We start from the raw sequence: 24331 nt of genomic DNA on the forward strand, positions 1-24331 counted from the left end.
TCATCCCACAGATGTTCAATAGGGTTGAGATCATTACTCTGTGGAGGCCCGTCAAGTGTGGTGACGTTCATGTCCAGTGCGTTGTCATGCTGAAAGAGACAATAGTCAGTTCCACAGAAACCCACAAAGTAGGAAGCATTGCATTGTCCAGAATGTTCAGATACCTCTCAGAATTCAATGTTTGTGGCACCACAAATAGAGGTCTGAGGCCAAACCAGGACCATACCATCATACTGCTACATCTGAATTTCCTAGTTGGGGTTATGTACTCTGGTGAGAGACATTCACCAGGCATCAGTCACACCTACATTCTCCACCGATGTGGCATGGGTCTAATATAGACATACTGTCAACACGATCAACACCTTTCACTTTCATATCGAATTCACTTTGAGTTAGAAGAGAACAATCGGATGGCCTTTTTAGATCTCTTATTACTTCATCAATCAGATGATAGCCTTCACTTCTCAGTATTCAGAAAGAAGACACATACTGGACTTTGTATTCATTCTCTTTCACACCATCATAATTATCAAAAGACTGGCACCATTAAGACTTTAGTATATTGAGCACTCTCTTTGCTCCACTGCATTGCTTTTCTTCCAAGAAAAAAATCACATCAAGTCCACTTTCATTACTGAATTGTATGTCAACAGGATAATTAATAATTACAGTGTTTTCCTGTTATCTGCCTCTCACTGAAATAGTGATACAGAAGTGGTCCATCATGTCACCATTCCCTATGTTAAAGGGATCTTAGATCCATTGGCCTACAAGTGTCTTTCTATCCTATCAATAAGATATCTACAAGGTGTCCCAAAATTCACGCAAGAAGTAATTTTGATAGAAAACACAGGTTTTTAATTAAAAATTGTAATTTTTTATTGATTCATAAAGTATACAGTATAGGGTTATGCATGGAATAGCATATTGGGTAAATGGTCTCCACGGCTTTGCTGGCACATACACACTCTTTTGTCGAAATTTTCCATGACCGTTTTGCATAAATGTGGTTGAATTTCGTTGATACAGTGCTCAATTTCCTCCTTCAAGGCATAGGTGGTCGTGGGCTTGTTGGCATAAACCTTAGACTTCAAAAAACCCCAAAGAAAAAAGTCCAACGCCGTTAAGTCACATGATCTGGACGGCCAATCCTGATCACCAAAACGGGAAATTACACGACCAGGAAATGACTCATGCAGTAATTGAATTGTTTCTCGGGCTGTATGGCATGTGGCAGCATCTTGTTGAAACCACATGTCGTCCACATCCATATCTTGCAATTTAGGCACAAAAAACTGGATTATCATGTCGCGATAGCGAGCACCATTAACTGTTATTGCCTTACCAGCCACATTTTCGAAGAAGAATGGACCGATGATGCCTCCAGCCCAAAATCCGCACCAAACAGTGACACGTTGTGGATGCATTTGTTTCTCAACAATCACTCATGGATTTTCTGAACCCCAAATGCGACAATTTTGTCGATTAACGAAGCCATCAAGATGAAAATGAGCCTCATCGCTGAAGATGATTTTGTTCGAAAAATAAGCATCCACTTGTTGTTGTTCCATAATCCATTCAACGAAATCTCTTCACTGTGTGTGGTCAGTAGGCTTCAGTTCTTGAGTCAATTGAACTTCGTAAGCATAAAGATGCAAATCTTTCATGAGAATACGTTGTAGAGAGCTTCTCGAAATGCCCAATTCAAGACCACGGTGCTGAATTGATGTTCCTGGACTCTCAGCAACACTCTCACAAACTGCTTCGATGTTTTCTGTTGAACGACTTGTTGAAGGACGGCCAGAGTGTATAAGATCACTAATGGATCCAGTTTCCTTGAATTTTTTAATTAATCTTTTCACAGTTGATGAAGTTAAATCACTATTCCGACCATATTTTGTACGAAATTTGCAAACTGTAGCTGCCAAACCTTCCTTTATTATTTTTAAAATATTGCTCAACAATGAAAATGCGTTGTTCTTTTGTGTAGCGCTCCATTTTTAATAACCCTGAACTGTCAGCTGTCTTTTTTTTCTCGTCGGCAACACTTTCCCGCACAAATGGCGCTAAATTTAAATTTTGCGTGAATTTTGGGACACCCTTTACTTTTCTAGGTTTAGCTAAAGATAAACTTCTGTCTTTAGCCCACACAAGAGTGAATCAAGTTCCTTTCCAGAGTGAATTATAATATTTTAGTCAAACAAGTAGATCAGCAGCTGTGTGGTGTGATGAGCATTTAGACTAAGTTCCATAACTTAGTCTAAATGCTATTCCATATGCTGTTCCATAACTTAGCCTTAAATGCTGTTCCATACTTAAGTTCCATGAGCCAGAGCAATTGGGACTTGCAGAACATGCTATCACCACCAGACATTGCATTCTTTGGAAGAAAATTAAGGTTCTCCATAAAAGTAATAATCTCCTGGAATGTCTATACAAAGAGAGTTGTGAGATCTTGCTACATCGATTGAATCTAAATAAAAGTGATAGACTTAAATTATCTTTCTTGTGGGAAATAGTTCTTCACAAATTCCAGAATTCACTTAAATTTAATGATTTTTAAAAAATATTTTTAATATTTAATTATATTTTTTATTTGTTATTAAATCTTGTTAAAGTTATTTTTACTAGAACCTTAATATAATTAGGCCATGATGTTCTACATCATGTATGTGCAGTTCGCATGTCGTTGTTGAATATACCAGTTTCTGTTGTTTAATTTAGAAGGCATACAAAAGATGCCATTGATACTATAGCAAAAATTTTATACTAATAAAAATATGTAAAAAAAAAATATGTTAGCAATCTGTTTTATGTTATTTATCAGTGAAGATCTTTACAACTACTTACTCTGGATCAGGATACATATAACTGCCCAAGTTAGAAATCAGAGGAACTCAAATCAGTGTAATTTGAAGCATTTGGCTATGACTTGCTAATAGTCATCACAAAGCATATGCTAATTAGAAATTGGAGGCGTTTAAATTGAAAGCAATAGCTACCGGAATGATGGATGTGAAGGGGTAATGAAAACAAGCTTGCTATTTCAACAGCTTGTGTGTGTCATTGCTTCTATAGAATTCATATGGAGGGATTTCACTTGAAGCTAAGTACTGCTGCATAAAGTAGTTTATGCTCTTAGTTGCTCATCAGCATGATTAGTACACCAATTTTCAGGCTATGGAAAACAAAATAACTAAGTAGCCTAAGAAGTACCAAAGATCACCCTAAGCATATCCCTAAAATTTTATCAAAACTGATATAGCCATTCAGTACTGTCAACAGGGTGTAGCATAGAGGCTGCCTGCCTCACGGCACAGTTTAATAAGGGTGCTTGTTCAGCCTTATTGTGGTAGGCAGCATAGCTATACTAACAATTTCTGTTAGCGTAGCAAGTGCGGAAAGAAGCTTTTCCAAGCTTAAACTGATTAAATATTATTTGCGAACAGCAGTGACCCAAGAAAGATTGGTTGGTCTAGCAACTATATCAATAGAGGCGGACATAGCTTATAATTTAAATTTAGAAGCGCTTATGAACAGTTTTATTGTGCAATATCCCCATAGAGCAAACATTTAATTAATATTATTATGTAATCGTTTTACATCAATGTTTCGCTTGTAATAAAAACAAAATAGCATTGGAGATTTTCAATTGGAGATTATATTTTTGTATTATAATCCATCGAGGGCGATATTTAATTGTTTGCCTCAGGGTGTGATCTAATCTAGCAACAGCCCTGTAGCCATTTATAATGGCTGTATCAGTCTTATAATTTCTTGGTATCTTTAAGGTTACATGCATTCTCCACTGTTATTTGTGAATTTCATAAATGAAGGAAGGTAGAACTAAAACATATCAAAATTGGAAATGATTAATCTCAACCCTTAACTTTATGCAGATTAAGCTACACTCCTAAATAAAAACTAGTAATGTCTTCAGGATTCTGTAACTAAACTGAATAACTCCAATAATTGAAAATTTAGTTTGAAAATCAGGAATCAAAAGAAAAAAAAACACAAAAATATATAAGAACATGGAATATCAACTACATTCTCAATGGAGAGCCTATAATGCAAATAAGCCATTTCGGTTATTCAGTATCAATTTTAAGTGAGGATGGAAAATTAAATATGGAAATAGATAGCAATATAAACAAACTTGTATGGCAGACAGCCAACTGTATACCTGGTTGCTGAAGGTTAGTATATCTGCTCTGGCTGCACAGGTTCAAATCCTTCTGTGGTCATGAATGTTTGTGATTGTCTTTAGATGAGAGATGATTTTCATTGCTTATTGAAGCCTGAGGTGGCCTAAAAAGGTTCTGTGTTTGGTTTCTAGAGCAGGGTTTCAGGTTTCTGGACTATATAAAAAATATATAAAATCAATAAAAATAGAAAAAAAAAATTCCTAGCCCAGCCATGCCATGAATGTACTAGGTTTTCGAATAAATCTTTCATGGGTGGGAGTAGCATAAAACACTAAACTAGGTATACTAAAAACTATACAGATGAAAGTACTGAGAAAAATCAGGAATACGAACAGATCACACATTCCATTCATCTTATTCCTTTAACAAAGACATCTCAAACAGCAATATCATTCACAACCAGTGCCTTAAACATTGATCTCCATATCATCCTTCAGTGGGACAAGGATACCCTTCAATGCCACCAAAATGCAGTCCTGCCTTTTCTCTCACAAAAAGGGATCTCAGCTCACCTTTCCTTATCTTCAGAAACAACACATCACCAGACAGAATCAGATCTCTCTCATGGACTGACACTGATATTTACCTCCAGGCTCTCTGCATAAACACTTCATATTAATAGCTTCCTCAGCTTCTAAAAAAATGTGCATTCTTTTTTACTCAAGAAATTATTTTAACGTGCCTAGCTGCTAACCTATATAAATCTCAAATCTGTCCATTTCTATTATACCATTCAGACATTTGGGTTGGCGCACCTAAAATCTCCCTAAATATTTCTGATGATGTCCAGAAGTTAATTGGTCACTGCTCCAGTGAACTGGCAAATATCATGCCTTCACTTACTATTAGGCCTGTTAAAACAAAAGCAGCAGTTGCTGCTCAACATCCCTTTTCAGTATTTTTCCTCATTTATTCCATCTACTTAAGTCCTCTGGAACAGCCTTCTTTCCTAATCTGTTTTCTCAACAACTACAACCTCCAACTCTTTAAGAAAAATGTCAATAGATTTCTTTCCTCAATGCTTACCTGCATCTCACACATGGTACTGATATGTTATACGCTCTTGTACTTCTCACATATGGGATAATAAAAAGCATCGATGATAAAATCATAAAAATGAAGATAGTAGAAAGGAATTTGAAAATGTGTGACACTTTTGCTGTCAGTACTGCCTCAGTTTTCTGAGGCAGTACTGACAGCAAAAAAACGCCCCAGCCGGCATGAAATTTTGTCATGTTATACCATCATTTTCTATATTGGTTTAAGCCAATAAGAATAATTTGATCGGCTAAATCCCAAATTGCCAGCCCATCCTCATTCGTTCAGCATCCAGGTAGATACCCAACAGGGTTCACCACAAGAAGGTGAGGATTGGACATCTTTCTGAGCAATAAATACAAATGTTATATTCAGGAAATGACAATCAAGGAAAAGAAGGAGTAGCCATAGTATTCAACACAAAATATGAAGCTAATCTTCTGGAATGGCAGGCAATCTGAGAGAGATGTGGACAAATATCAGAATGGGGAATTGGACAATGAGACTTATTTGTGCCTAAGGTCCCACAGAAGGTTCTACTAAGGTAGAAGTGAAGGAATTTTTTGATGCTTTAGAAAAAGCAACTGACAGATTGAAAAAGGAAAAGTTGATCCTTGTTGGGGCTCTAAGTAGCAGAGTAGGAAATGATTGTCAGACAAACAAAAATATTTTGGGAAAATTTGGAGAAAAGAGCAAAGCTAATAATAATGGCAAATAGCTGTTGGATTTCTGCTCAGGACATGGACTGATTATTACTAATACCATGTTCCAACATAAAAATGTGCACAAATTCACATGGGGAGAAGAGGCAAGGAATAAGAAAAGTCTCATTGACTAAGTTATTGTTGATAGTGATGTTTTCTCACTGTTGCAGGACACCAAAGTGTACCAAGGATTTGAAATTGGAAGCGATCACTATTTAGTCTTGAGCAGGATAAAATTGAATTTCATATTGAAAAGAATAACATGTAAGAAAGTTTTAAAGTGAATAAAAGTTAAGCAGCTCTCAGATGTGAACTGTAGACTAAAATACAGAAATATTATTGAAAAGAAAATGAAAGAGTTTGAGAACAGGAACCAAACCTTGGAGATTCAGTGGCAAGCCTTTAAGAAAACTCTGATTGATTCAGCCAGAGAGGCATGTGTGAGGTTGTCTGCAAGGATAGAAAAATCAGAGCTCCATGGTGGACACAGGAAATTAAAGAGGTAGTGAAGGAAAAGAAGAAAGCATATCCAAAGTTCCTGGCAAATAAGTCAGTTTTTGCTCTTAGAGAATATAGAGACAAATGTAGGAAAGCAAAACACTGTGTAAAACTAGCTAAACAAAAGTCATGGGAGGACTTTGGCAAGAACATAGAAAATAAATATCAAAAAGGTGGTAAGATATTCTGGAGGTTGTTGAAGAAGCTTAGAAATGGAGGAAAGAGTGCTGTAAAAGGATTTAGAGATTATAAAGGTGACATGAAAACAGGATAAAATTATATCCTTGATGTATGGAGTAATTACTTCGAAAAATTGCTAAATGAAACAAGAAGTGAGAGCACAGTGGTAAAAAAGACTCAACAGGCATACAGGCTTGAAATGTGGAAAGGCAGCAGGAGTAGATGATATTTGACCAGAAATGCTGAAGTATAGTGGTATAAAAGTCTTACAGTGGCTGCACTGCATAGTTCAGAAGGCCTGGATAGAGGGACGAATTCCTGATGATTGGAGTAGAGCTCTCATAGTACTCTCATATATTTCAAGGATATTTGAATGTAAGAATTACAGAGGTATTTCCCTGCTGAGTGTTCCCAGTAATATTTATGCAAGTATACTTGAGAAACAGTTGAGAAGAATTGTGGAAGAAAAGCTTGGTGAAGAACAAGCTGGATTCAGGCGAAATAGAGGCTGTCAGGATCAGATCTTCACTTTATGACAAATAGTTGAGAAAGCATGGGAATATAACAAAGATCTGTATTTAAGTTTTGTCGATCTGGAAAAGGCATACGAAAAGGTGCCAAGAGAGAAGCTATTCAATATGCTACAGTTATATGGTGTCAATGGGGCATTATATCAAGCAATACTTAGTCTTTATTTGAGTTGTAAGTCCGCAGTTAGAATTGAAGGAAGTACAGGAAGATGGTTTAATGTTAAATCTGGTGTGAGACAAGGATGTACATCATCCCCTCTGTTATTCATTATCTATATGGATCACATTATGAAGGAAAGTGGTATGAAACATGATATCAAACTTGGAGATGTTAATGTCAGCTCTTTGCTTTGTGCAGACGATGTTATACTTCTAAATAAATCCGTTACAAGTTTGCAAGATTCCCTGACTAAATTGAATAACTGTTGTAATAGATATGGTATGAAGGTCAGCATTCAAAAGACAAAGACAATGAAAATAGGTAGAATTGTTGAAAATGTCAACTGTGTTGTGAATGGAGAACCTGTGGAACAAGTAAAACATTTCAGCTACTTAGGCACAAATTTTACTGAAGATGGTAAATTAAATATGGAAATAGACAATAGAATCAACAGAGTTGGTATGGTAGGAAATCAATTGAATAAATTCATATGGAATAAGAGAGAAATTAGTCAGAACCACTAAATTAGCTGTATACAAGACAGTGTTCAAACCAGTTTTAACTTATGGATCTGAGAGCTGGGTCAGAAGTAAAACATTTGACCAAAGACTAGAGAACAGATATGAGAGTCCCGAGAAAGATTAGAGGCATGAACAGATGGCATCAATGGCAATATCATATTAAAAATGAGGATATTAGGAAAGAACTTGACATTGTCAGCATCCAGGAATGCGTTAGCAGAGCTAATCTCAGGTGATATGGTCACTTAAACAGAATGGGCGAAGAAAGATTAGCAAAACAAGTGTTTTCTGCCAGGTTGGCAGGAAAACAACCCAGAGGAAGACCAAGATGTAGGTGGATGGATACGGTACAAAGTGCCTTAGACGATAGAAATATAAGATCTGATAATGTTGGAGTTTTGACAAGTAACAGACTGATTTGGAGGAAAATTGTAGATAGGAAGTTAGTAATGATGTAATTTTTCAGGTAGTACTATCATATCCTGTACACCCCTTGAGGGAACATGTCAGGAATTTGATGATGATGATGATGTGATCATTTTGCATTAATGTTTCTCTTGTAATAAAAACAAAATAGCAATTGGAGATTTTCTTATATTTTTTGTCTTATAATCCTTCAGGGGCGATATTTAATTGTTTGCTCGTGGCGCGATCTAATCTGGCGACAGCCCTGTTCTCAGGATAGCACAAACCAACCACACAACAAATGGCCATATTTCGGATTTGTTTGAAAATGGTTAAACAATGCACCTTTTGAGGTGTCTGCACAGGAAGTGCTCCCTCACTTTTATATCCACTTTATTCTGATTAGGATGGATTTCTAGAGAGACCTTCAAGCAATGTAAAAAAACAACAACAGTTCAAATTTAGTAAACAATGTAACTGCAGAGGAGGAGAATAAAATGACCCTTTTGGAGCATTTCAATGTACTCTTTATCTTAAATTTATTTGCTTTTTTCACTCAGTCAGTCATGTCTACCCATCCATAAAAGATTGGTGACTTATTGCACATTTCAGTACCATGGGTAGATTAAGGATTAAATAACCTAGGAGTCCCACTCCAGAAACCAAACACAGATCATCTTATCCCTTTCACCAAGTAACAAGCTGAAATCTAGTTTTCATTTTCTGCTATCTGATAATGATTTCTTTGAAACAGCTGTAAAACCATTATATTGCTTGCTTGTCATGTTTTACTAATGGTTCTTAATTTTTTTAAATCCATAATTTTGATTTATAGTCCTTTGTTCTTTTCATTTATTTATATTTCAATCCTGCCATTTTATCTTCTTATTTAATGGTTCTGTATCTTCACAAAATTTCCGCCTTAATACTATTTTCAGTGCCCTTTTCAGTTTTAATACTAAATGTAGCATCATCCTTACATCTAAAAATTTAGATGTATTCTAATATTTTATTTTTTCTAATATACAAACTTCATATTAATTACGTTTTTGTGGTACTTTATATTTTGAAATAACCTATTAACACATAGCCTACTTTTGGATAAATAATGACAGCTCCATTCCAGTAAGCTTTGCTATATCTTTTTATATCCAAGCACAGAAGTTTTTCAAGCCACTTCAGGTCTCTGATAAAGTTGTAGTCTCACCTGGGCAATAAAATTCATCTTCCACTTAAGACATTCACAAACATTCACACTGGGATCTGAAGTTACAGCCTTTTGAATGAATGCTATCCAATCTTGATCCAAACAGACTATCAATTGGTTTTAGCATTTCAAATTTGAGAGGATTGGTCGGGTCAAATAACACTAGTGGAGTGATAATATTCATCTCAGAAACTAGATTACAGCAGGTCAAATTTAGTCCTAATGATTCTTGTAATAAGAGGAGTCGGTGAGTTGCTACGACACTTGGCTTAAGCATTATTATTGTGGTTCTGGATACAAATAAATAAATATACACAGTGTGCCCATTATGAGACAACAATTATTATATAACAAAGAACTATATTTGGAATTGTCAATTACACAAATTCAAAATGACCTCTCTCCAACTCCACACAACATTTACATCTGTTGTACAGGTGTTCGAAGGCACGGTGGAAGTCCTAAATGGGAGCCTCCTTCAGTCTCTGGGACACACCACGTTGGATGTCCTCAATGTCACTGAAGCACTCCCCCTTTCAAGCTACACTTCATCTTTGGGAAGAGGGAAAAGTCTGTGCAAAAATCTCACAAATGGGGGGGGGGGTGTTAAATCACACAGGTCAACTTCGAAGCCAGAAACTGCTTCACAGGCAGCACACAATGAGCAGGCATGTTATCGTGCAACAGAAACCAATTGTTGTTGTGCAACAGTTCTTTCCTGACATGTCATATGCAGGTGTACAGACATTGCATTACTCATAAATAATATTGACCATTCACTATGGTGCCCTCAGGAACAAATTCACAGTAGATAATTCCAGCAGTGTCGAAAAAAAACAATGACCATTGTCATGACACGCGATTTTTGCAACTTGACTTTCTTCTGCCTGGGGAGATGTTCCACGCCATTCCATGCTCTGGTATTTTGTTTCGGGATAAAACTGAAAACACTGGTGACAATTCTTTGCAGTATATCACAATCTTGATCAACTGCATGGATAAAATTTTGACAACATGCAATCCGGTGCTCTTTCTTTACTAGTGTGTCAACATGTGCAGCAGAAACCTTGAACAAATCTTCATCTTGTGCAAATCTCTTTCTAAGATTAATCTGGCCATTTCCATACCAACACCAAGCTGTACAGTGAGTAGTCTAGTGATTATTTGCCTGTCATGGGCAACAATTTCCTTAGCCTTCATCCTATTTTCATTTGTCCATGTAGAAAATGGCTGTCCACAGTGTGGTTCATCCTCCAGGGACTCCCTTCCCTCTTTAAATGTTGAAAATCAGCAGAACATGGCTGTGCATGGCTCGGCCAGTTATCAGCATAAACTTTTTTTTAGGTCTTGGTACACTTCTGTAGAAGTTTTTCCTAATTTACAGTAAAATTTTATCACAGTTCTTTGCTCCATGATGCAACTTCTGACGCTCTTCACTCAACACACTCTTACTTCAACAGCTGCCACACAAAAACTGCTGCATCACTCAACTCGAAAGTTGCACCTGTGATTACAACACAATCTAGTGTCAAAACTATAAACATGTTTGCTACTTTTATTCAAAGGGCTGTCCTGCAAAAAAAATCAATCTCATTACTTAACAGGCACACTGTGTATATACACATATACATATGTATATAAACAACTTACTCTATTCCTGCATAACACTTGAGTTCTGTTCTTATGGACAATACAAATATAACCTGGAGGTTGTATCCAAGCTTCCCCATCCACTTGAACTGGAACTCCTTCATCTCCCATGATAGTTATCTTTACTGAACGGCACTATGAATGTGAGAAAATAAAATAATAGTCACCTGTGAGCACCGAAAAAAATTTTAAATTTGTTATTACTATTCTAAATTATTACTAATATTTCTACATTCTCATTAAGAATTTTTAAGATTTTAATAACCTCTTCCAACTAGTTAGAAAGACTTTCCTGCTTAAACTCTAAAGAACTCTGTTTCCTTGCTTCCTTCATATTATTCAGTCTTATACATGAGTTCATAGTCAAAACACTTGTTTCATGTGCATCCAATTCGCATTAGAAAAGATGAAACTCTATCTACCCACCTTAGATATCTAAATCAGCAAATGTGTGTCTATGTACCCATTCCTTTAATATTAATACCTCTATAGCACATTCATGAGGATCGATAAGTTCAATCACACAGAGCACATCGCAATGTATGATGTACTCTGTTTCATTTAGATGGAAAAGTTATAGATTTACAGTTATAGATTTAGAATGCAAAAAAAAAAAAAAAAAAACCCTTTATAAATGATTTTCACCTGAAGATAGATCAGCTTTCTCATACAGAATTAGTAGAGTTTTTGCTCTACAATGCATGCCATTTAGAATTATAGCAAAGCAACTTTAATGTGTATTATAAATCACATACCTATACAAACATGAGTAGCAGCTAGTCAAAATCCATAAATAATCCAAACTCAGTGATAGTAAAATAACTGACATTGGGTTTTTATTAGGCTGTAATAGTACAGATAATTATACTGACTATTTTCGCCACATACACTAGTTTCTTCTTCTGGGTTAGGAAGAACAAAAACTAATACAATAAAGTGTTAAATGTGAACCATTACATAACTAAAAAATAGAACATGTAGGAAACCGTTACACATAAGTAAAAAACAGAAAACATGTGGAACATGGAAGCTGGCATGGGTCAATCATTGTTCAGTAAGTATGTGTGATAGCTGGCTGAAAAGGTAAAGTCTGATGTGCAGAAATATCTAATAAGCAACTTCCAAATATCATATGTGATATCTGGAAATTGCTTATTGGATCTTTCTGCACATCACACTTTAACTTTTCTACATATACTTACTACACAGTGAGTGACCCATGGTAAAACTAGTCAGTATAATCATCTGTACTATTATGACCTAATAAAATCCAATGTCAGTTTTATTGCATCACATTTGTTTTTTGGTCTAAAATTCTGCATACTAATCCAAATTCAGCTTTTCTTCCTCCTACACTTCTCTCAATCTATTTACCTTTACTGTTTGGAGTAGCCACCCTCACCTAACATTCCATAATGACTACATCCTTTAACTAGTCAAAAATGAATATCAACAGATCCCTTTAATTTTCTCAATCTTCAGTCTACATATGTGCTACAGTTTGCATCTTCATGTGTGAGGGAAGGAGATGTATATTGGGGGTAAAAAAAAAATAACTACATTGATTGTTACTGGAACAAATAACTTTCTGTCAACCAACAACATAAAAATATGTAATCATTAAAAAACTAACAAAAAAAAGAGCCAGAACAACAGAAACATTTGTTCCTTAGAATTCAACCAACATGCAGCACTAGCCTAGATATGGAGAGGAGTTATGCACAGCATAAAGTTTCTCCCAGCAGAGCCAATCCCACCTTTCAGTGGTATATCCTGTTTCCATACCAGGGGCTCTGATAACCATGGTGAGTACTGATAATATGAAGGCATGCTCTTGATAGTTACAGGAAATGTCAGAAGACTTGATAGTAGATACGAATAGCCAACTGCATCTCTCATTCTTTCACAGAAAGATATCAGAAGTATCCAAGACAGCCTGGATACAACGTCCCTATGCACTTTTCTTATTCCCAATCTGTGCCTCAAAATTTGTGTTCCAGAACTGACAGTGATCGTATAGTGCCTATAGAATCTTTCTCCCTAGCATGGAAGCATTCCTGTATTTATTCAGTTCATTCTGAAAAAGAGAGATAAAAGTCAGCCATCAATAATTGCTAAGCAAAGGTCTGCAAAATTAAACTGTGACCTCCAATATGAATTTTGCACTCTTCACCCCTTACCAAGAAGCCACAACAGTGTTAATAATTCGACATTTTACACGTGTAAATTTGAATTTCCAGGATATTTAATCAGATCTAGCATAGAGACCAGATTAAACCTATCTACAGTATTGCTGATGACAGAAAAATTCAAATTCTCTTATTCATTTGACAAATCTTTAGCAATTAATTATTCCAAGTTTCCATAACAAATGCCTTAAACACTGATCTCTTTACCTTTCTCCAGGAATGAGGATAATCTTGAATCCTGTCTTCATTCTTGTAAGAAAGATAACATTTTAGTTCCACTTAGCCTTGACAACAGTTGTATCTCCAGCCAAGATTAGATGTTTCTTGGACCGACTTACCCTCATGTCTTTCCTGATACAAACATATCACATCTGTAGCTTCCTCAGTCTCCAAAAAATTCAATGTTCCAGTTCTCATGCATTATTTGGCCAGCTATTAGTACATGAGACCAAACACAGTATAATGTCAGGAAGCTTCCCAGCAAGCATAAAATAAGCCTGTTCCCACTCACTATGCCAGATTGTTTGGAGGAAGACCAAGTGCTATGTATATATGAGAGATACTATCAAGGTAATGTTATGAACAGAAGACTGAGAGAGGGTTTGTGTTTTTTTTTTAAACAATGGAATAAAAAAACTGCCAACAAAACTCACAAAACAAAATGCTATCACAATAGTGATAATTGCATATTTATTAAAACTGACATCTATGCTAGAAAATGCCAAACCTAGAATCCTCCTCTTTTTGATGCACATTGGATCAAAATGTCTTTATCCCAATATGCGATATTCATTTACTGTCTCTATCACTTTCCTAATCACTGTGATGACTTTCAATTTCTCATATGATCTTTTCTGCAGTGTGAGCATTGAAACAGAAAGCTGATTTTCAATGGGGGACTCCAGTGTTCACAACTCCAGCTGGCTTTCCTTTTATAATGCCAATTACCAAGTTAGAGAAAATGCAAAGGGTGTTGAAGGCTATGATGTAACAAATCATTCAATTACTCTCTCCTTCCCTCAGCATATCAATATCTTTGACTTTTTCTTAACTAGTTTCTCTTCTAAGTAAACTGCAGATGCCTTCTCTACTCTTGGTAATTCAGCCCTAACTCCACCTGTCTTCTTTTTTATAAAATGCTTTTCCCTCAGCCACTCATAACCGTCTATCTTTTGACACAACATTGGTTCCAAGTGGCATAATCTCCATTATTTCTTTTAAAGCCCTTCTTTCCATGGGCTGATTAGTGCTTTTGCTCTCCTAATCTAAACCCCTGCTCTTAACCAAGCTAACAAATTAATTCTTGATGGAATTTTAAAAGCCCTCATCATTCACTATCTGAATCGTTAGTTTACAACATATGTTTTAAACATTAATCTTCTTGCCATTCTTCAGTAGGGACTGAAATAAAGTTCTGTCTTGTTGTTTGAAAGAAAGATACTTTGCCTTCTCTTACTTTTGATAAAACCAGATCTCCAGACAAGATTAGACTTCTCTTTTTTGGACTGACATATTTCTCTAGTCTTTCATGACTTAAACACATAACTACAACCTCCAAAAAAACAACAACCTTCATTTGGTATCTTTTATACTCATGACTGTTTCTCAACTGTACAACTGCTAACCCAATACAAATCTCAAATCCACCAACCTTACAATACTAGTCTCACATCTGGAATTGTGCACCAAAAACCTTCTTAAAAATTTTTGATGATATCCAGAAGTCTGGTTAATTGACAATTTCTCTATTTTCTCTCTCTCTCTCATATGGTTGCTGCAATCACTTTCTCATTCTCTTTCTATTTTTTGCCTTTTCAACATCTATTCACAGTCCAATTTCAAACCTAGTGAACTAACTTTTCAGTTCTGTGACAATCTATTTATATCTGGAACAGTCTCAGCCTTCCTCTTGCAATGTACTACAAGGACTACAACTTCCATCGATTCAAGAAAACAATCAATAGGCTCTCCCTCTCCTTTTTAATCGCTACATTCACTGATGTGCTATAGATTCTGTAACCTCTAATGTGTAGAGTTAATATATATACTGTATATAAAATGAAAAGTTAAAAAAAAAAATAAATATATATATAAAGCATAATTCGTTGTATGTTTTTTTACTTAAAAAATTCATTTGTCAATAATAGTTTAATCATTAAGTCAGAGGTCTAGTTTACAAAACAAAAGAAACTCTTCTCGAAGCACTAAAAATATTGTGGCCAACTTTAACTTAACCTTAATAGCATTTCTAAAGAAAAAAATTAAAAGAAATACCTAAACACTGGTCTGAACACTATTCTTACATTGGTCACTAAGAAATCCTTTTTCCACCTAAGTGTTTTATCAGGTATCAAATTCATGAAGCATTTCTTATTATGAGAAAATTCAGGACCATACAGTGACAATTATCAGACTCTGAAACTCTGCTCTGTGTGTATCTACAGGATAGGAAGGAACAAACAATGCAACTCCACCCCTACTGCAGAAATATCAAGTTTACTCAAACAGAAAATAAAATTAAAGAGAAAAGACTTCTTATGGAATCAGTAAAAGCCTTGAAAATTTTCCTCTTTAATATGAATGATCATAAGCAATCTCAGGGTATTTAGAATTCTTTGAAATGTTTCACCGTGAATCTCACAATGACTTGCTGATATCTTTCCATTTTGTTATATGATTCTTTAGAGAAAGAGATCCTTACCCACTTTTGTCCTCAACCAACCTCCAATACCTTGTACTTTTGGCATACTAATGTTTTGACTCATCAAAAGGATATAAATTACAGACAGGTTCATTATAGGCATGTTCAGACACTAAACAGGTTTATAATAATGAACCTGTTTAAAGATTCATGAATGATAAAACTAAGGCAGTAAGTCCAGTATATATGCTTATTCTCCGACTTGTTTGTAGGTTTTATGGGAAATATTCTGACACAACATATAAGATATAGGTCAACTCATTGTTTAATTGAAATGTCTCCAAAAAAGTTTTTTGCTTGTTGATTCAGACCACTAAGTTTGAATCCCAACCAGGAAGGAGTGGACACCATTAAAGAACAAAATACCTAATAAAATTTGATACCTAATAAAATTCCACTCTAAACTCTAAATAAGAGCATTTCTTTTAAGCTTACATGGTGATCCGAATACATTTTTGAAAATTATGGAGAAAACTACGTGTTTGAATAAAATCTTTAGTTTAATATAACTAAAATCTACATTCAACGTTTCGACCTTTATGTCAAGGTCATCTTCTGGAGCATACAACTATACACAGACAACAAGCTACACTACAATCAAACTGGTTTGTTAAAGTTACTGACCAACCGCTACAACAATTGTTGGCCTGACTTCTGATGAAAAAAAAAAAAAAAAAAATATATATATATATATATATATATATACACACATCAATGCTAGAGTCCTATTATTAGTGTTATCTGTTGGTTGTAGAAATACATTGGATGCAACAACAAGTTTATGTATCTATCTATATACATATATTAACATCATGATTATAAATGTACATTCCAGCCAGTTGGTATGGAATGGTTTCTAATACTAGCTGAAGATTGGCTAGAGTCCTGACTTATGCTGGATCTTATATATTAGGTAGGCTGAATGTGTGTCATCCAGATCCTTGGCATTTACATGCCATCTTTGTTGTTGATATTTGGGTGGTTTATCAGGATTTTGCAGGCTTCCTTAAATTTCCATTCATACCAGGTTTTTGTATGGTGTAAAGAGAGGGTGCTTTTCCAGTTGATTTGGTGTAAGGTGTTGAGCGCGTGATCTGAGAGGCCTGCTTCACCATAATGGTTATATTTAATGTGTCTAATGTGTTCTTTCTTACGTATAGGGATTGTCCGCCTGTTTCACCAATGTACGGTGAGTTACAGGTGCAGCAGATGCAATAGACTCCAGGATGTGCCAATGGGAGGAGAGGATCCTTAGAGGAGCTGAATATGGTTTTAAGTTTAGTGGGTGGCTTGAAGGTGGCATTGAGGTTATAATGTTGTACGATTCTGTTGATTTTTTCTGATAACCCTTTAATGTATGGGATGGCTATGGTTTTACTGTAATCTAGATTCGTTTTTGTTGTTGTTGTTTTATGGAGTATTTTATTAATAGTATTTTTGTTATAGCCATTATTTATGAATGTGTCACTGATGATTTTTAGTTCTTGTTTCAGGGCTTGCTGGTTAGAGCAAATTGTTGTAGCTCTGTTTTTAAGGGTCTTAATGACTCCATATTTTTGTGATGAGTGGTGGTGGTATGAATTAGCATGTATGTATTGGTCCGTGTGTGTCATGTTTTCGGTAGACCGTGAAGGATAGACCGCCCGAAGGAAGACTTGTGACTAGTGTGTCTAGGAATGGGAGTGAGTTTTGATTTTTGATTTCGATGGTAAATTGTATGAGTTCGTGTTGTTTGTTCAGGTGGCTAAGGAATGTGTTTAGCGTTTGTCTCCCGAGCAGCCAGATTGCGAACACGTCGTCAACGTATCTAAGCCAGACTGTCGGTCTTAGCGTGGCGAAATCAAGAGCCCTTTGCTCAAAGGTTTCCATGTAGAAGTTAGCGATTAAGATCCATGGAAATGATACCCACAAGCGCTGCAATCGGTATGATAAGTTAAAGATACGTATCTCCCTCTTGATCAATTGGCTGGCCTTTTTAAAGAGATACAGAGACAATAACCTTATTCCTATCTGCATCAGGCTAAAAAAGAAATTTATGTCCGTTAAAGCACTCCGTATTTATGACTGCATGGAAAAAGCAATGCTCAGAGAACAGATACAAACAGCCTGCCAAAACCTGGCAATGACTCAAAATCTGGTTTCAAAATTGCAATCTGAACTATCGAACTATATTAATCCAGACATTCTACAAGTACTTGAAAGAATTACTGACAATTCGGCCAAATATACCCTGGAAAAGAATAAAGAAAAACTCAAGACCAAATTCCACAGTTTGAAACGACGGTGAAATATGGTGGCCAATCACAGGAATCCATCCAATCAGGAGACCTCCTCCCCGATAAACACCAACAATGAACAACAAACAAGGGAGACAAGGAGCGACCAACCACCGGCAAGCAAGAACCATGTGATCAACCTATCAAGCCACACCCTGAACAACGGTGAACTTACGCTACTGAATAAAGGACTTAACTATGCAATAGCACTAAAAAGGTAAACAAATTGGATTTTATCTACCACATAGAAAGAGGCATCAGGTCCCTACCTAACAATATAGTCGATAAAATACGATTAGAAACTAGTAATGTCCTGAACATTAAGAAAACCATACAGAAAAATCTCACATAAACAGAACTAGCAGCAATTAAGTCATTAAAAGCCAACTAAGACATAATAATAACGAAATCGGATAAAGGCAATGCCACTGTTGTCCTTGACAGGTCAACATACATACTTCAGATGAATCAACTGTAGCTGATAACAACACATATAAGCTGGTAAATTATAACCCAACAAACAGGATAAAGGATAAAATAGAGAAACTACTCAAGTCCGTCACTTCTTGGCCACCGAACACGGTTAAAAACTCAAACCCAACTATGCCCCCTCCCCAGAATATATGAGGGTCCCGAAAATACACAAACAAAATATGCCCCTTCAACCAATTGTGGAAGGAATAGATAGCCCCAATTACCACTTAGCCGAGAAATTAGCGTCAACACTCAAGGAGTTGGTAGGTCATTCCCCCTCCTACATAAAGAACACACAACACTTTATAAACAAAATTAAAAACATAACACTCAACAAAGATGACTTATTAGTCAGTCTCGACGTTTCTGCCTTTTTCACAAATGTTCCCATCAATGATACAATTCTACTACTACAGAACAAATTTCCACCTGACATTACAGCCCTCTTTGCCCACGTACTACAGTCCGGTTATTTCGTGTGGCAAAACAAATTTTACCTACAAAAAGAAGGTACAGCCATGGGCTCACCACTATCCCCACCAATTGCTAACTTCTACATGGAAACCTTTGAGCAAAGGGCTCTTGATTCTGCTACGCTAAGACCGACAGTCTGGCTTAGATACGTTGACGACGTGTTCGCGATCTGGCTGCACGGGAGACAAACACTAAACACATTCCTTAGCCACTGAACAAACAACACGAACTCATACAATTTACCATTGAAATCGAAAATCAAAACTCGCTCCCATTCCTAGACACACTAGTCACATGTCTTCCTTAGGGCGGTCTATCCTTCACGGTCTACTGAAAACCGACACACAAGGGCCAATACATACATACATGCTAATTCATACCACCACCCATCACAAAAATATGGAATCATTAAGACTCTTAAAAACAGAGCTACAACAATTTGCTCTAACCAGCAAGCCCTGAAACAATAAAAATCATTAGTGACACATTCATAAATAATGGCTATAACAAAAATACTATTAATAAAATACTCCATAAAACAACAACAAAAACGAATCTAAATTACAGTAAAACCATAGCCATTCCATACATTAAAGGGTTCAGAAAAAATCGACAGAATCCTACAACATTATAACCTCAATGCCACCTTCAAGCCACCCACTAAACTTAAAACCATATTCAGCTCATCTAAGGATCCTCTCCTCCCATTGGCACATCCTGGAGTCTATTGCATCCGCTGCACCTGTAACTTACCGTACATTGGTGAAACAGGCGGACAATCCCTATACGTAAGAAATAACACATTAGACACATTAAACATAACCATGATGGTGAAGCAGGCCTCTCAGATCACGCGCTCAACACCTTACACCAAATCAACTGGAAAAGCACCCTCTCTTTACACCATGCAAAAACCTGGTATGAAAGGAAATTTAAGGAAGCCTGAAAAATCCTGATAAACCACCCAAATACCAACAAAAAAGATGGCATGTAAATTCCAAGGATCTGGATGACACACATTCAGCCTACCTAATATATAAGATCCAGCATAAGTCAGGACTCTAGCCAATCTTCAGCTAGTATTAGAAACCATTCCATACCAACTGGCTGGAATGTACATTTATAATCATGATGTTAATATATGTATATAGATAGATACATAAACTTGTTGTTGCATCCAATGTATTTCTACAACCAACAGATAACACTAATAATAGGACTCTAGCATTGATGTGTGTATATATATATATATATATATATATATATATATATATTTTTTTTTTTTTTTTTTTTCCACCAGAGGTCAGGCCAACAATTGTTGTAGCGGTTGGTCAGTAACTTTAACAAACCAGTTTGATTGTAGTGTAGCTTGTTGTCTATGTATAGTTGTATGCTCCAGAAGATGACCTTGACATAAAGGTCGAAACGTTGAATGTAGATTTTAGTTATATTAAACTAATGTTTTTATTCAAACACGGTAGTTTTCTCCATAATTTTCAAAAATGTATCTAAATAAGAGCACTTTAAAATGGAAAAGGGGTCACATAAGGGTCAAAATAAGATAACTGGGAGACACCTCCACATAGCCTTTTAAGAAATGTGGAGAAGAGTGTCCTGGGCTTCTGATTTAAGTTCAATCCTCACCTTCTTGTGAGGGACCCTGTTAGTAGGCACACTCCTTGATATTAAACCAATGTAGATGGACTGACAATTTTGAATTTACCTAACAAATATATTCTTATTAGCATAAACCAATATACAAAATGCTGGCACACCATGATGGAATTTCATGCTGGCTGGGATGCAGTCCAGTCCCTTTAACAGTGACCCCAGGTGAACAGTGAAAAATCAGCTAATGGAATATACTCCACAAACTCCAAATTATCATCATGCAGAATACTAGATTCCCTGCATCAATGGAAAAGTCTCATCGACTATGTTACTGCTGATAGAATCTTAACACTAACTCAGGACATAAAGAGTATACAGGGAATTTGAAATAGGAAGTAATCCCCTCCAAAGTTCCATCAATATAGTACACAGCTTCTGATCTCTTCCTGAAGTGCCTTACATTACACTTAGTCACATTAAACTGGTAGTCATTTATCCTTGCCCATACTGCTAGTCATCCTGCAGGATCTCTACATAACCTTCTTTTACCATTGTTCTTCCCAATTTAGCATTATCAAACAATTGAATATTTCATGTGAAATAATTTTCTATATCATTGATATACAAATTAAACAACAGAGGACCAAGTATTGAGGTCTTTAGTACACCACTGGTCACTTGCCTTTTCCAGGATTCAACTCTTCCATAAATCACTCTTTGATATCTGTCCATCAGCCACTCTCTAATCCAAATCACCAGATTCATATCCATCCCTATTTGCTCCTATTTATACAATAGAGTTCTATGTGAAATCCAGGGGCAAATGCTGGTCTTGAAATTCACGCTTGCTCTTGTTATCATTCAGGGAATGAGAGGTGTGATTGAAGTCTGATTAGTGGAATAATGAATTAATGACCATTTAAAACTATGTACAGGTAACCCTTGTATAACGTGGATGTTAGGTTCCGCAGAAATGCCACGTTATGTAAATCACGTTATGCGAGTCTCAGATCACATAGAAAAAGTAGGGTTATGTTCCGAAATCGTTTTTTTTTTTTTTTAAATTATATAAACAACAATGACATATCCAACAAAAAATATATTTTTATTTAATACAGGTAATTCATGTAAGTTAAGAACACATAAACTATGAAACAAATACATTGTATTATAAAATATATACACATTTACACAAGAATATTATTTAATTTGCCAAATATTTCAGTCTGAATATTACAGACCATCTTCAGATGGTCTGTAATATTCTGACCTGGAAATATTCTAATCTGGAGAATAGGGTGGATGTTCCAACAATTCATAGCGCAGATCCCTTAATTTTCCCATTGCCATAACACCTTTGTGGGCAGGTGCATTGTCCTGATGAAAGATGATTTTTTTCTTCTGTAAACCGGGTCTTTTCTCACGAATTTTTTCATCTAGTCTGGTTAAAAGATTGGAATAATATTCCCCGGTTATTGTTTTACTATTTTTGAGATAATTAATAGACAAAATGCCTTTAGCATCCCAAAACACCAATGGCATGATCTTTCCTGCTGATGGAAACAACTTTGTCTTCTTTGGTGCTGAACACTGGCTTCTGTCCACTGTTTTGACTTCTATTTAGATTCTGGTGTGAATCTAAGTCTCATCCATAGTAATAAATCAATGCACAAAATCAGTTTTATTTTTGTTTAAAATGCTCCGAGCACTGTTCAGGGATTTTCATGTGAGTGCGTTTTTGATGTGCTGCGAGCAACACGGCACCCATCTTGCGCTAAGCTTTTTCATTTGCAATTCTTCATGCAAAATATATCCTATATCCTACATGTGTATAGGATATATTTTGCATGAATATTGGCTGACTTGCCAGTCATTCAATACTATATTGTGCACTTGATCAATGATTTCTGGTGTAGTTACACTTTTTGGACATCCGTCATGTGGATCATCTTCAAGGTTGGTACGGCCACGTTTAAACCCGGCAGCCCATTTCTTAATTGTCGAAAATGAAGAAGAAGAAGAGCGCCCATAAACTTTTATGAACTTCGAATGAATTTCTTTTAGCGTTAAACCTTCTTTTACAAAGAATTTTATAACCACATGATACTCGATTTTATCCATTTCAATACTTTTGCTTCAGACAGCTGTATAAAACAAGCCTTGATAGAATGACTTGCAATTTCACATGGATGCTTATGACAGATGTGCCAACTTAGAAAAAAAAAATCTTGCTGACTGCGTTGCCATCTATGGTCGAGGCTGAGAACTTTTCAGACTACCCTAATAATTTGCTACTTCTGTCTTGGAGCATCCTTTATGCAATGGGACTATTTGGTCCTCTTTCCTCTCCATTGGCACTTTCCTAGTACTGAAGCTTAAATGACAGAGGAGCTGATAATTCTCTCGCACAATCTTGTAATACATGGGTCGATATGCCATCTATTCCCGTGATCGTGTTTGTATTTGAGGTTCTGCAATATTTTAAATGCCTCCATTTCTTCAACCTCTATTCTCTTGTCAGTCAATGTCATGTCACACCTACATGATATGCCCTTGCAAAATGCAAACTCAGTAATTTAACTATTTTGTTTGGTTCTGTTATCTTCCCACCATCGGCACTTTTTAATGTCATCCCTCTATATTCATTCCTCCTTTTACCTGCCACATAGTGAGAGGACTCTTTAGGGTTTCTTTTGGCCTCATCTTCTGATTAATGAAGCTATTCATCCATCTAACTCCTATCTGATTTATACTTCTAACTCTAGGTATACATTCAGATACTGCTTTCTTCAAATACCCCTTGACCAGCTCCCATGCACTACCAACATCTCTCTCTCTCTCTCTCCTCCAAATTCTTATGTTGTAGCTCTGCTGAAAGCTGACTTCTCACCTTGTCATAATTACCTGTAATTCCACATATATATCCCCTTCTTAATAGAAAATTCTGCATGTATGGCATAATTATCTAGGATTTTTTAGATGACTTTTGTAAAATGCTACTTCTGGTGAATGATGTGTTTCATTATGCAGAAGTATTGTTGTAAAGTAGAGTCTATGTGCTATGCACTGGTGCTGATTAAGGTTTCATTACATTATATTTCTTCAACAAAATCTGTCTCTGAAGAGAGGTCATCATCATCATCAAATTCCTGACATGTATCATCAAGGGGTGTACAGTATATGACAGTATTACAAGAAAAATTTACATCATTACTAACTTCCTATCTACAATTTTCCTCCAAATCAGTCTGATACTTGTCAAGACTCCAACATTATCAGATCATATATTTCTATCATCGAAGGCACTTTGTACCATATCAATCTACCTACATCTTGGTCTTCCTCTGGGTTGTTTTCCTTCCAATCTGGCAGAGAACACGTGTTTTGCTAATCTTTCCTCGCCCATTCTGTTTAAGTGACCATACCACCTGAGATTAGCTCTGCTAACGCATTCCTGGATGCTTACAATGTCAAGTTCTTTCTAATATCCTCGTGTTTAATA

At 36.0% G+C, this 24331-nt stretch overlaps 1 protein-coding gene across 1 annotated transcript in view; it reads right to left on the bottom strand.

Moving 5' to 3' along the window:
* The window catches only part of LOC150094898 (diacylglycerol kinase delta), a 566581-nt gene that overhangs the window by 75848 nt on the left and 466402 nt on the right, over positions 1-24331 (bottom strand). The window contains exon 23 of the mRNA XM_090411584.1: positions 11105-11239. Within this exon, the coding sequence (XP_090267710.1) occupies positions 11105-11239 (135 nt within the window). The remainder of the gene's footprint in view (positions 1-11104; positions 11240-24331) is intronic.

Source organism: Typopeltis vanoorti, chromosome 21 (assembly GCF_054136105.1).
Source record: "Typopeltis vanoorti isolate ZY-2024b chromosome 21, IOZ_Tvanoo_1.0, whole genome shotgun sequence".
NCBI classification, from domain to species: Eukaryota; Metazoa; Arthropoda; class Arachnida; order Uropygi; family Thelyphonidae; genus Typopeltis; species Typopeltis vanoorti.